Source organism: Trichosurus vulpecula, chromosome 8, assembly GCF_011100635.1.
Source record: "Trichosurus vulpecula isolate mTriVul1 chromosome 8, mTriVul1.pri, whole genome shotgun sequence".
Taxonomy (NCBI): domain Eukaryota; kingdom Metazoa; phylum Chordata; class Mammalia; order Diprotodontia; family Phalangeridae; genus Trichosurus; species Trichosurus vulpecula.
The window spans coordinates 221,233,564-221,247,286 of record NC_050580.1 but is presented as its reverse complement, the minus strand read 5'-3'; the positions used below and the strand labels follow the sequence as shown (position 1 = coordinate 221,247,286).

The 13,723-nt window shown below is 38.6% G+C and overlaps 1 protein-coding gene across 1 annotated transcript; it reads right to left on the bottom strand.

Moving 5' to 3' along the window:
* Positions 1-2,851: 2,851 nt before the first annotated feature.
* Positions 2,852-13,600, bottom strand: AKAP5 (A-kinase anchoring protein 5). Its single transcript, XM_036769494.1, has 2 exons — positions 13,331-13,600; positions 2,852-5,663 (listed from the first exon to the last, which is right to left on the bottom strand). The coding sequence occupies exon 2, from the start codon at positions 5,340-5,342 to the stop codon at positions 3,993-3,995; it is 1,350 nt and encodes a 449-aa protein (XP_036625389.1). The 5' UTR covers positions 5,343-5,663; positions 13,331-13,600; the 3' UTR covers positions 2,852-3,992.
* Between the last annotated feature and the right edge of the window lie 123 nt (positions 13,601-13,723).

Sequence of the window (13,723 nt, the reverse complement as noted above, 5' to 3'; positions counted from 1 at the left end):
ATATGTGATCAGGTGGTTTTAAAAAATTAATTTAAAGCCCTTTAAATGGAAATGCAAAAAAAAAAAGTACACAATCAACTGCAGTATCAAATGCAGTCTCTAAACCCAACTTACACATTAAAATGGAATTACACTACAAAATAAATTTTAAGATTATCTAGGGAGATTTTTAACCTTTTTTGTAACATGGACTACTTTAGTAAGCTGGTAAGGCCTATGGACCCCTTCTCGGAATAATGTTTTTAAATGCATAAGAAAATACATAAGATTATAAAGCGAATCAATTATGTAGAGATAGTTATCAAAATAGATTTTTTTTTTAAAGTTCATCCACCCCAAGTTAAGAGCCACTGTTTTAGAGGGTTAGAAAACTTCGGATAACATCTAAGTAATTGGGTAGCTAAAATCAGGGAACCCTAAAGGTAATGAAACATCGTAAAGGTCAATCTACTTTGGTCCCTAGGAAAATCAGGTCTTAACTGATTTACTATGGCAGTGAGTCCTGAATTGTCATGAAGAGGTAAAGGGAAATTTTTTTTTTAAAGCAAACTGTTTAAGATTAACATTGAATTGCACTCAGTAGCCTAGAGTAGACAATAATCCTATTTATCAGTACAATTCACAGGGCATGTATGCCAACTAATTAGAAGAATCCTATGACTCTATTGAATAGACTTAATTAATGTAGTTGACGTAAGTTGGTGATCGCCTCAAAAGATAATGTGCGTGTAGCTCTCTTGAGCCCGTATTACACAGGCATAAATTTCTGCCATATGCTTATTACTCTTTGAAGAGGGGGCGGTGGTACCAGAGAACACTTTCTGTTTGAAGGTTCTTTTGTTTCCTGTCACCTTTACTTAAATGTTACTGGGTACTATTTTTATACCTTGTTAAGAGCTTTGAGAAAATGCTAAGTGAATAATGTGCATAAAACAGAGGGGAATTTTGATATTCATGAGACTGTAACCAGAACCAACCAAACCAGATAACTTGACTCTCTCAAAGCCAGAGCAGAGGAAGAATCTTTTTTTTTTTTAATGAGCCAGTAATCCACTGTGGCTAACAAAATTTTGAGATTTAAGTGAAACTCAGAATCATAGCCTGTGGATGTATATTTGAAGTCTTACGGATGCATTTGCAAATCAGGGATTTTATAAAAACTAATATCTTCCCTTTAGATTGCCTATTGATTGTTTCAATAATATTAACAAATAAATTAGAATTAGAATAAAAAACTTAATATTTCTTTTAATTGGTTTAATGAATTTAAAGTTAGCTAATTTAAAACATTATTACTGCAGGAAATCTTTGACATAAATATTTCTAAACCCCAAATGATATCCTCTAAATTCCAGCATAACGAAATGATTTGGACAACTCATTAGAAGACATGTCAAAATTTAGCCTGTAACTGAATAGAATCAATCTACATTTGGACTAATTTTTTTTCTGGCTGGAGTCCTATTTAATTTAATTGCCTGATCACTTAGAATAGAATAATGAAAGGACAAGAAGTTTAGCATGCAAGCAACCAAAGATATATTTCATTGTAAAAGTAATCCAATATAATATACTAATTACTGATATCAAACTGGTGAAAAACCAATAGCAATTGATAGAGCTAGTTAAAAAATCATTTTCTGCATTTAGCGATAATGTTATTTTCGTATGCTATTGGTACAACATAAAATTTTTATTGTAAATTTCACCTGCTTAATTGTATGGCACTCTTTTCAAAACATTTTCAGTGGTTAGTGAAAGCTCTTTCATCTGCTATGAATGATTATTTAAAATTAAAATAAGTCCGTTGGCACAAAGGCATTTGCAATAAATGGATTCCATATCCATCATGAAACTAAAGTACATAAGGATGTACATAAGGGTTTTAAAATTCTTTATTTCATAAATATGGCATAGTATTTGCTGGTAGTTATAAAAAAAATCCAAATCTGTTAGCACCACAGAAGTGAATTAGAGATACTGTGATCAAGATAATTGACCGTCATTTTAAAAAAAAAAAAGTAAAGTCTATACAATTTAAAAAATTTGATTCTGGGTTCTTTCTTCATGTTTCCTAAAAGATGTATCCTGATGACAATGGTGAATAATATATTTGACTACATGAGAAACTGCTAGTATTTTCTTCCCTGATTTGGAAGCACAAAGGACTCACAGATTGGGGGGTGGGGGGGTGGTTGGTGGTGGTGGTGGTGCAACTTTGCATTTTTATATTGGAGTAAAACTTCCTGATGTCACATCTGTCATTTAATTTAATTTTCCCATTTCAGAGTAAAGAATTTTCTCTGCTGAGAATGTGTATATGGAATGGAACAAGAAGGATTTTGTAGGCCAAACTAGTAATATGTACTCTATATGACCCATAAAATATGAGAATTCACACAGTAAAGCATTTCTAATTGTCTGGTTGTTTTTTTCCCTGCCATGAAACTCTCAGTACTGCAGATACCTTACATATCTAGTCAAAGCTTTTCATTACCTTCACAAACACCCCATTTGGAGCTTGCCAAAATTAAGCTCTAGGACCCAAAAACTGACCTGTGAGGTAGCATCTCATGAAACATTGTGGGCCTTTGTTCTGGTGAGAGACTGAGGTGGTAAAATGACTCCCTCTGAGCTAGAAAGGCAATCACTGATAAGACCAGAAATCATGAACTCCCCTTCCCTCCCCTTATTAACAATGCAGCTATCAAGGACCCTATCCTAAATTATTCTTGAATAATAGTGGTTCACCTCTCCTTTCAAGATTGTCTAAATCATGCCAGTCATATCTATTATTTGGTTCAATTCTCTCAATGACAAAAGGTATTAATTTGTTTATTTTTTCTTTTTTCCTTAAGAAAAAAAATTTCTTTTAATTTGTTATACAGATCTCTTCTATAGTTGGTGTAGCTAAATTCTGAAAGTAAAAAAAAAAAAAGCCTTCTTCTCTGAATATGGAAAATGCTTTATCCATCCTTCTCCATTACAGAGCTGCCGATTTGTTTAAAGTAAAAAATATTTCTGCAAAGACCAGAACGGTTTGCTGTGATTTTTTGGAACTATCACACATATTTTAATAAAGGAGATAATAAATAACTTCGTATTTTGGCTAAATTTGACTGACACTTTCCCAAAATGAAAATGTTTGAGCTCCTCAGAGGGTTTTAAGCTGCTACACTATCTTTCTTGGAATCTGCTATCCTCCTATGAGGCCATCTACTTGCTAAAGGGATGGGGAACCACAAAAGGCCAATTTCAGGGTGATTTCTTGAAGGAATGGCTTTAATTTAGTACCATAACCTTAGGAGGAGTGATGGCATAGTAAGTAAAAATGCTTCACCATTCTCTCTATTCCCCCTGTCAAGGATGCCTCTTGTAAAAAAGGAGGAATGAGAGCATCGATGTAATTGTATAGAGGAGGAAAAAGGGAGAAGTCAAGGTAAGCATTTATAGTTGCCAACCTATTCACCAACTATTTGAAGACATTTTAATGCAATTTTTGCAAATAGCTTAGAAGAATCAAGAACAGAAAATCTCTTCTTCCTCATTAAAATATGCATTTTGTGAACATACACATATGCCACTGAAATGAAGATAATGCAGGTGTCACATTTTTGAGGTAAGACCATTGGCCAGCTACTCAGCTACAATAATTCACATATCTACAAAACTAGCCCACCTTACTCACAATTATAACAATAAAATTGCATTGTAAAAAAACAGGGGTTTGAAACCAAATGCAGGCTTAATGTATATGCAGAAATAAATTGCTTTATGAAACAAAGTTCTGTCATCAAAAGGACATTAAGGAGCAGTATGGTACATTTCTGGGCCAGATTCTCGTCTCCAACTCGACAGAAGCTGGTGCTGTTGAGTTTTGGAGATTGTAAATATCCATAAATGATTCTTCTGAATTAAAGATGTCATAAAATGTAAAATAATTCTTCATTAGGTTTCCATTAAAAGAAAACATGAGCCGAAATTCTGGTCTTTTATATAAGACTATTTCTTTTGTTATCACCAGAATCCATTTCATTCACCAGTTGCTCTATAGACAACTGAATGGCATTCCTGACAAGCGAGGAAGCAGTTTCTATTAAAAGCTTCTCATACTGCTCAGAAGTTCTGCCCTCAAAATCATTAACCCCTTTGGATGATACAGCATTAGAAAATGGCTCACTTTGCTGATTTTCAACCGATATTAAGAATTTCTTAGGGACATTTTTGGATTTCTTTACATCAAATTCACTGACTTCAGTGTCTGTGACGATAATAGCAATTGGTTCCATCCTTTTGCTTTCTTCTGCTTGGGGCATCTTCGGGCCTACTGCATTTTCTTCGAAATCTGATTTACTGAAACATACTATGGTGTCTTTTGACTTGTTCTTTTCTGAAGCAATCACTTCATTTTCATGTTCTTTCTCTTTTGGTTCCTGTTCTGTGACATCCTTAGATGCTTCTTCCATGATCTCTGGGGTTGCAGGTTCCTCTGTGGGAGTTTCATTGGGTACTACAATACTACCAACCTCCGTATCCTCCTTAGGGAGCTGGTGTCCCACTTCTGAAGTCTCAGGGAGGCTTTCTTGTTGGAGGTTTACAACCTGTTTCTCCTCTGGCTTCTCAATATTTTTTTCAAGGATTAATGCTGCTGTGTGAATGGCACAAGATTCCGTGTCAACCTCAAGTTCTATGGAAGCCACATTCTCCCCAGAAGAGCTGATGTTACTAACTTGTGGCATACTTACACTATCTACTTGGGAGGTACCACCACTTACATCTGCAATTAATTTATCCTTTACAGCTGGAGCATCCTCAGGAGTCTGAATCTCTGTACCTAAACTGTCTGTAACTTCCTTTACTTTCATACTGCATTCAGATTCCTCAATAGTTTGGGAATGACTGCATTTTTTCTTGCTTCTCGAGAGTTTTATGCAGGGTGTTTTAATCCTGGATCGAGCCTTTTTCTTAGCGGGTTTGGTTTCGTCAGTGTTGTCTTTAGGTTGTGCTTTAGCATCTAAGGGGACTTCTTTCTTTGAAGATTTTGACCTTTTCCGTCGAGTGACAAAGCATCTGATTGCTGCCCAGGTCCCCCCTGGTGACTGAAACTGATCTGAAGCTTCCACATCTGTGTGATCCTTGGCACTGCATGGACCAGTGTCATGGGGTGCTTTTTCAGAACAATTCTTCGACTTCAAAGCTTTGGCTGATTTCTTTCTTCTTTTAAAACAAATCATAGAGGCTTTTTCAACCTGCTCCTCATCCTGAGGACTTATCTCTACAGACTCCTTCTCATCCTTGCCTTCTACTTGAATTTCTGCCACTGTTGCCTCCATTTTTTGCATCACACTCTTTCAGTCTCTAGAAAACAATATTTGTTCTTCTTTTACAGCCTTTTATGGGAAGAACATTGATAAAAATATCATCCCAAAGGGCAGGGGATTTTTTTTGTTAGTTTTTTATTTTATTTCTTTTGTGAGTATAAGTGGTCTTGTTCCACACAGGTGTTTTTGGTGGTTCTTTCTGGATTAAAAAAAAAAGTCCAAATCCTCTTTTGCTGGTAGTTTTACTCTCTCCATGAAAGAAAGACCTTTCGTAGTTTGGCTTCCTTGTTTCTTTTCTTTCTTTCTTTTTAAAGAACAATCTTCTGTACTGATATGTTCAACCTGAAAAGGAAGAGAAAGTGATATTTCATTTCACTGTTTTCTGTAGATGCTTCTGTTGAATAGCTCTATTTCCACCATATGTTTCTATTGTGAAAGCTGATGGCAGTGATGGCAAAATAAAAACAAATTGTTCTCAAACTTTTGCCATGAACAAAATTTTTTTTCCCTCTTCTTTAAAAATAATTCCTTCCTTTTAATATGTTATACAAAATTGAGTAATGCATAGTGACATTATTCTAATTAGTTTTGTAATTTTTATGAGATGGATGCAGATAGACATAGGAAACACAGCACTCAGACTCATTTCCTTATGAAATGCATGTTCCCTAATGGAGATCATAAAGGCCTCATTTTTCTCTGGGGGAAAAAAAAACACGATTTTTTAAAGGAAATTAAAATTCTTCCCTTTCTCCTAATTCTCTAGTCCTCCTTGGTTTTGTGTTTGTATATGTAGAAAAATCAAACTTTTCTACCATAAAGAGTATAATAAAGTTCTAGTTAGGTTCTAGGCATTTATAAAGAAAATGACCTGTTTTGAAGAATTCATCTGTCATTTGGTCATTTCTGACTCTTTGTGACCCCATTTAGGGTTTTCTTGGCATAGGTACTGGAGTGGTTTGCCATTTCCTTCTCTAGCTTCTCTACCTTCTCTAGAAACTGAGGCAAACAGGATTAAGTGGCTTGCCCATGGTCGCACAGCTAATAAGTATCTGAAGCCAGATTGGAACTAAAGAAGATGAGTCTTTCTGATTCCAGGCTCCTTACTCTATCCACTGCACCACCTAGCTGTCCCTCATTAATCCATAGTAGCCCTGTTGGTAAAAAATCATGCTTGCTTGTGGCTGCCTCCATTACAGGGTAATCATAAAATAGCTGTCAATGCTCAGGGAAATACATTTTTTAAAAGTAGGTTATTTTCACCACTTCTTCTGGATACAAATGAGTTGGTTGGTTTTTTTTTCTATTTTATTACTAAGATTTTAAAATTTGGTTCTGATGCTCATTTGAAAGCCATCCACTGAAATAATGCACTAGACGCATTTAAGAGTTACTCCATGAGAGCAGTGTGACAGTAGTAAAGAGTTACTCCATGAGAACAGTGTGACAGTAGTAAAGAGAGAATCAAAATGTTCGTTAAAGTCCTGGGAATTTTCATTAGTGACCATTAAGAACACAACAGGTAAGGGACTTTTCCTTGGAAGATTGCTATATAAATCTTTTGATAAAATTTTACTAGCATGACCAATTTAGCCCTAGAGACCTGAGGCCTTTTATGATGAAGGTAAACACTCACTTAATCCAATATGACCTATCATTGTCATAAAAGTAGTATTGGTAGGATCAAAATAAGAAATTTTTTTTTGTTTTTTTGGCAGGGCAATTGGGGTTAAGTGACTTGCCCAAGGTCACACAGCGAGTGTGTCAAGCGTCTGAGGTCAGATTTGAACTCAAGTCCTTCTGACTCCAGGACCAGTGCTCTACTCATTTCACCACCTAGCTACCCCCAAAATAAGAAAATTCTTTTTAAAAAATCTTAAAAAAAATTTAAAAAAAAGAAAATCTTACGTTCTTTTTTTAATCCCAAAACTAAATGATGAAAGACGGAATTATAGGTGGGTTATGATATCATTTCACTCGTTGAAATAACACGTTGATTATGATCAAATTACACCTTGGTCCTCTTACCCTGCGTGAGTTCAATGGGCCAGAAATCTTTTTGAGCAGATATATGAATGGAGGCTACTGGAGCTTAGTATTTTGAGGAATAAGGCTTCTGAAATAAAACCATGACTGTATAGGCAGTCTTGAATGGCTCATACTTTCATGCTAAGTAAGTAGGTGTTGTGACATAGATGGAGTGCTGCACTTGAAGTGAGGGGAAGACCTGGGTTTGAATCCTGTCTCAGACACTTACAGAACCTGAATATCCTTCTTTTATGCACAGTCTACTAAACTGGAAATAATGGAAGTGGCTATAATAACAGCATTTACCTCACAGGGCTCTGGGGAGGAGCAAGTTAAATCATATATTGAAAGATTTTTGTTAACCGTGAAGCATTATATAATTGTAGGCTATTATTAAGTAGAGAGGGAAAAGTGAAAGAAAAATACATTTTGTGACCCACACATAGGGTGCTTTATAGTGTACAAAGGGTATTATTCCCCTCCCGCCCACAACCTCTCTGAGACAAGTAGTACATCCCCATTTTACAGATGAGGGAACTAAGGCTGAACAGTTATGTGATTCAGCCATGGTCATTCAGGTTGGGACTCAAACTTAAGTCTTATCAATCCAAGTCTAATGTTATTTCAACTACACCATGCTGCTTCTGTGGGGTATCTAGATGACACAGTGGATAGAACACCAACCCTGGAGTCAGGAGGACCTGAGTTCAAATCCAGCCTCAAACGCTAGCTGTGTGACCCTGGGCAAGTCACTTAACCCTGTTTGCCTCGGTTCCCTCATCTGTAAAATGAGCTGGAGAAGGAAATACCAAACCACTTTAGTATATTTGCTAAGAAAACCCCAAATGGAGTCACAAAGAGTTGGACATCACTGAAATGTGTGAACGACAGCATCACAACACAGATATCATTGCATCCAGGATGATAATAGGAGAAATGCAAATCAAGGGAACTTTAAGATACAACCTTACACAGAGAATAATAAAGCCAAAAAAAAACCCCAGAATCACAGCATCTAGGAGCTGACTGGATCCACTACAAACTTCAGTCACCTAAGTTCAACTGGGCCCTCGCTATGGCAAGGCAATCTTCTCAGGCTAATGAATCCCTAATGCATTCACTGTCCCATAAACCTTTTGCTACCACCCTGGAGCAGGCCTTCATTAGCTGGACTATTTCAATAGCCTTCTGGTTGGTGTCTCCACCTCAAGTCTCTCCCCAGTTTAGTCCATCCTCCACTCAGCTATCAAAGGGATCTTTCTATAGTGCCGGCCTGACCATGTCACCCTCTTCTCAATAAACTCCCCATGGTTTCCTATCCCCTCTGGGATCAAATATAAAATCCTCTATTTGGCTTTTGAAGCTCTTCAAACGTGGTCCCTTCTTACCTTTCCAGTCTTTCTACATCTTATTCCCCTCCAGTAACACCAGCCTCCTTCCTGTTCCTCCCACAAGACACTCCATCTCCTGACTCAGGGCTGTTTCACTTGCTGTCCCCCCATGCCTGAAATTCTCTCCCTCCTCAGCTCCCATCTCCTGGCTTCCTTCAAGCCCCAGGAAATATCCCACCTCTTCCAATCCCCTTCAATGATCCTCTATGGGAATGAAGGACAAACACCGCCACACACAATATGCTAGTACCTTCTCTCTGAGATTCCCTTCACATCACCCTGTCTAGATTTCATTGGTATGTAGTTCTTTGCATGTGGTCTCCTCCATTAGTCTATGAACTCCTTAAAGGGAGGGACTGTTTTTTGTCTTTCCTTGTATCCCTAGGGATTATCACAGTGCCTGGCACATAGTAGGCATTTAATAAATGCTAGTGTCAACTGAAGGGAAGCAGGCCTTCTGATATATTGTTTATGTAACTGAAGGCTGGTACAAATATTTTGGAGATCAATATATATTGCAATGAATCACAAAACTGATAATTGCTTTTGGGTCATCAATTTATTCTCAAAACAATAATAATAATAATAGTAGCTAGCATTTATGTAGCACTTTAAGGTTTGCAAAGTGCTTTAACTTCACAATAAACTTGGGAGATAGGTGCTATTATCATACTCATTTTGTGGTTGCTCAGTCATTTTAATCAACCCCATTTGGGGTTTTCTTAGCAAATAAATTGGAATGGTTTGCCATTTTCTTCTCCAGATCCAGGAAACTGAGGCAAATAGGGTAGAGTGATTTGTGCTGGATCATACAGCCAGTAAGTGCCAGAGGCCAGATTTGAACTCAGGCCTTCCTGATTCCAGGCCTGGCACTCTATCTACTACACCACCTAGCTGCCCCAATCCTCATTTTACATTGATTCTATAAAAAAGAGAAATATTAAGCATTCAAAGAAATATGGAAAAATATATACACACAGGCACACACATATGCATGCATGCACACACGTGCACACACACATATAAAGCAAAGCTGCGGTAGTGTTGCATCAGAGAGGTCTAGAAGGTGATACAAAACATGTGTTCCCTTGGGAAGTCACTTAACCTCTATGTGCTCTCAACCAGTAGCCTCCAAAGTGGAGGCCCTGGTCTGTGCCCGAGGAATGGATGATCAACCAGTTGAAAGGTGGAAAAATAGCTCTTATCCTACCATCTCAGTGAAAGTTCATTATGGGGCTTATCTCCACACAACACAGGTACCCTTATCTTCTAAGACTCCCCCATCCACTTTGTTCCTGTTCTCCAGTTGCTTGAGTTCTCAGTCTCCCTGTTTCTCTCCTTGAAGTTGGCCCCTCAGGACAGTTACACTACTACTTGGGCACCTATAGACTCTATTGGGAAAATTCCCCCAAATACTCATTTTCTGTACCCCAGGTCACCCTCTGGCTGTCGTAGGCACCCCTACTACATGGCTCCAGGGCAACAACCCTGTCCTGCTTCTCCTTTTCATTTTGAGTGGGATGGAGTAAATCACGCTGGATGGCTTTTATGTATCATAAATCTCACGACATGATAATTCACAAATCAACCTGCCTTCTGAACTCCCAGAGTTCTTTTGAGGACACCACCTTTCTTCCGGTCACTTGGGTGATCACTTTTGGTGACCCCTTTGACTTGTCACTCTCCCTCACCCCATATATCCAATCAGTCGCCAAGGCTTGTCCTGTTCACCTCTGTTTTTTAGCACTTCTCATATCTGTCTCTTCTACTCACACAGCAGCCATCTTAGTTCAGATTCTCATCACCTCTGGCCTGAGCTATTGCCGTAGTTTCCTAATTGATTTCCCCGCTTCCATCTCTCCCTTCCAGTCTATCCTCCATTCAATTGCTAAAGCAACTTTCCTAAAGTGCTGGCCTACTTCAGTAGCTCATTATTGACTAATGTAAAATATTATTTAATATTTATTTCATCCTTTAAAATTTTCTATTATTTGTATGTTTCTATAACGTACATGATTATCACTACAGTGCTAAGTCATTTTTCAGTTGTGTCCGACTCTTTGTTGACTCTTCATCTGGTGTTTTCTTTGCAAAGATACTGGAGTGGTTTGCCATTTCCTTCTCCAGCTCATTTTACAGATGAGGAAGCTAAGGCAAACAGCGTTAAGTGACTTGCCCAGGGTCACACAGCTAGTAAGGCTGGATGAGGACTCATGAAAATGGGTCTTTCTAGTTCCAAGCCCAGCACTATCCACTGTACCACCTAGCTGCCCTGTCACTACAGTAGCACATGTATATAATGTGCAAAATAAGTAAACATACCCATATTGCATGGCCAGAAAGGTTTTGCTGATAGAGGTGTGTGAGCATAAAAGTTAGGAGACTCTCGTGCTAAAACAACCTCCTAATTTGCGAGAGAAGGTGCGACCTGCGTTGTAGTTTCCCTGCCGGGAGTTCCTTTTATCACTGAAATCACGGGTTCAGTCCTATCCTGTTAGTTCATGATTTTTAAGAAATTTTAAAAGAATTTTCACGTGATCATGGATTTAGAACTGGAAGGGTTGTTAGAGATTATCCACTCCAACACTCCCATTTTACAGAGTAGGAAACTAAGGCTCAAATGTCCAACTATGTTGCCACATAGTCAGTCAACAAACATTTGTTAAGTGCCCACTCTGTGATAGGCACAGTGCTAAGCAGCTACACAAAACAACAACATCGAAAACCAACAACCAAAAACACCAAAACCCAGTACCAGCTCTCAAGGAGCTCAGCATCCAAACAGCATCCAAACAACGATGCAGAACCAAGATATATATGGAATACACTGGGGATGATCTCAGAGTGAAGGCATTAAGTGATACCGAGTGGAGATCTAACCCAGGTACTGTCGATCCAAACCTAAGTATGCTTTCCTTTCATGCTATTTAAATTATTTTTTAAAAATCGTCTTTACAGAAAAGGAATAGCCTTGCAAGCTATGTCCTCCCACTGACACAGTAAGCAGTCCCCCTTTCCTTGTACAGTGTGCTGTTTGTAGCACAGCATAAATTAGAAACCAGTTAGAAGGTTCAGAAAGATTTCTCAGCATGAAGAGAGATCCTACAGCTTTCTGGCTTTCTTACCATTCATTCTAGTTAGCCTGCTGACTGCCCTTTCTTTCTTTCTTTCTTCCTTCCTTCTCTTTCTTTCCTTCCTTCCTTCCTTCTTTCCTTTCTTTCTTTTTCTTCCTTTTTCTTCCTCCTTCCTTCCTTCCTTCCTTTCTTTCTTTCTTTCTTTCTTTCTTTCTTTCTTTCTTTCTTTCTTTCTTTCTTTCTTTCTTTCTTTCTTTCTTTCTTTCTTTCTTTCTTTCTTTCTTTCTTTCTTTCTTTCTTTCTTTCTTTCTTTCTTCAAATAATCAGCTTATCAGCAGCTTTTTGTGGAACCATAAACTACCTGAACCGGCAAGTAAACTCAGGGGTCATTTAGAGATCATATCACAGGTGAAAGCATGGTCTGGTGGAAAGAGACCTGGGGTCAGATTTGGATTCAAATCCTACTCTGACACACCTGTACAACCTTAGACTGGTGTCTGAGATCCTCTTTTAACTCTAGGTCTATGCTTCTATAGCCTGTCTAAAGTCAGAGCTAGTGTGATGCACAGCCAGGAAATCACCTGACTCCAATCCAAGCCCAGGGCTATAACCACTCTAATCACACTATTTCTTGCTATAGCTTTGTTTTCCATACACTCTCTGGAAGAAAATGTGCTCATACTTGCACAAAGTCTCCCACCCTTCCCCCCCCACCCCCATTCCTTCAAACAAAGAGGGCATAAATGGTGAAGAAGCTGGGTTTTTCTTCCTTTTTTTTTTTTAAGCTGGAACCTCACTGATCCATAGGAAAAAATGGTGAAACCACTATCAAAAGGCAAATTACAACTAACCTTGTGGTTTGTGGATGGAGAGAAAAATATGAAGCATTTATAGGATCATAGATTAAGAGCTGGAAGGGACTTCAACTTGGTCCTTCCAAAGTCAGAACAGAGGGCCTAAAAGTCCATCCAACAAATGCAAAAAAAAAATATTATAATGTACAGTAACAGGTGTTCCTATCAGATGCTACTAAATTTTAATTGAATTCTGATAAAATGAATTTGTATGTAATGTAATTATATTTTCTCACATCCAATCAACTCCACCTGAAAATATGAATGTACAAAATAGAATACACTTTTAAAGAATGAGATGCAGTACAACACAACTGATCCTGCATCCCTCTACAAACTAATTATAGTGACAATGTCACATATTTTTCAAAAAGAGGGAATCCCAATCTTAACAGGTAAAAATTCTACAAAGCTGTGATAAAATGGAGACAAGTCCAGCAATCTGGGGTCTTTGCTAAGGGACAAAAGACTACTGGGTAGGAGAGCATTTACCCTTAACCATACAGGGGCCTCTCTAAGGATATTTCACCATCTCCCCCATTAACTCAATATAGTCTGGGAAGTAGAACTCACCACCCACTCCATCTCCCACAAGACCACAGTCACATGTATTCTTTGCCACCCGCCTCTGAAACCTTTGGTGCCCTCAGCTCCTTACTTACCTACCCAAGGGTGGTCATGGTTCCTTGCAAACTCATGTTTTAGAGCACGGCCAGCTAGATTTTCTGCTGCCACTGCAAACTCCTGGATCCTGGAGAGCTCACTTGAGAGTACCTGGAGATTCCCACAGACACCTCGCGGTTCACATCTTTTGCTTTTTCCAGGGCTACAGATGCCTTTCCAATCCCAGCTCCTTGGGAGCGGGAAGCTGAACCCACCGCTTCTGTACTGCAGCCCTGGACAGATGTGCAGCTCGAAAATGGGTTACGCCCCTTCCCCAGCTCACTGTCGCGGAGCTAACCCAGGCAGACTGGCAGGAGGCAGCACCAATGGATGGGGAGCCTGCCCAATTGGAGGGGGCGGCAGCCTCAAGTGTAGAGGCGGCAGAGATTGCA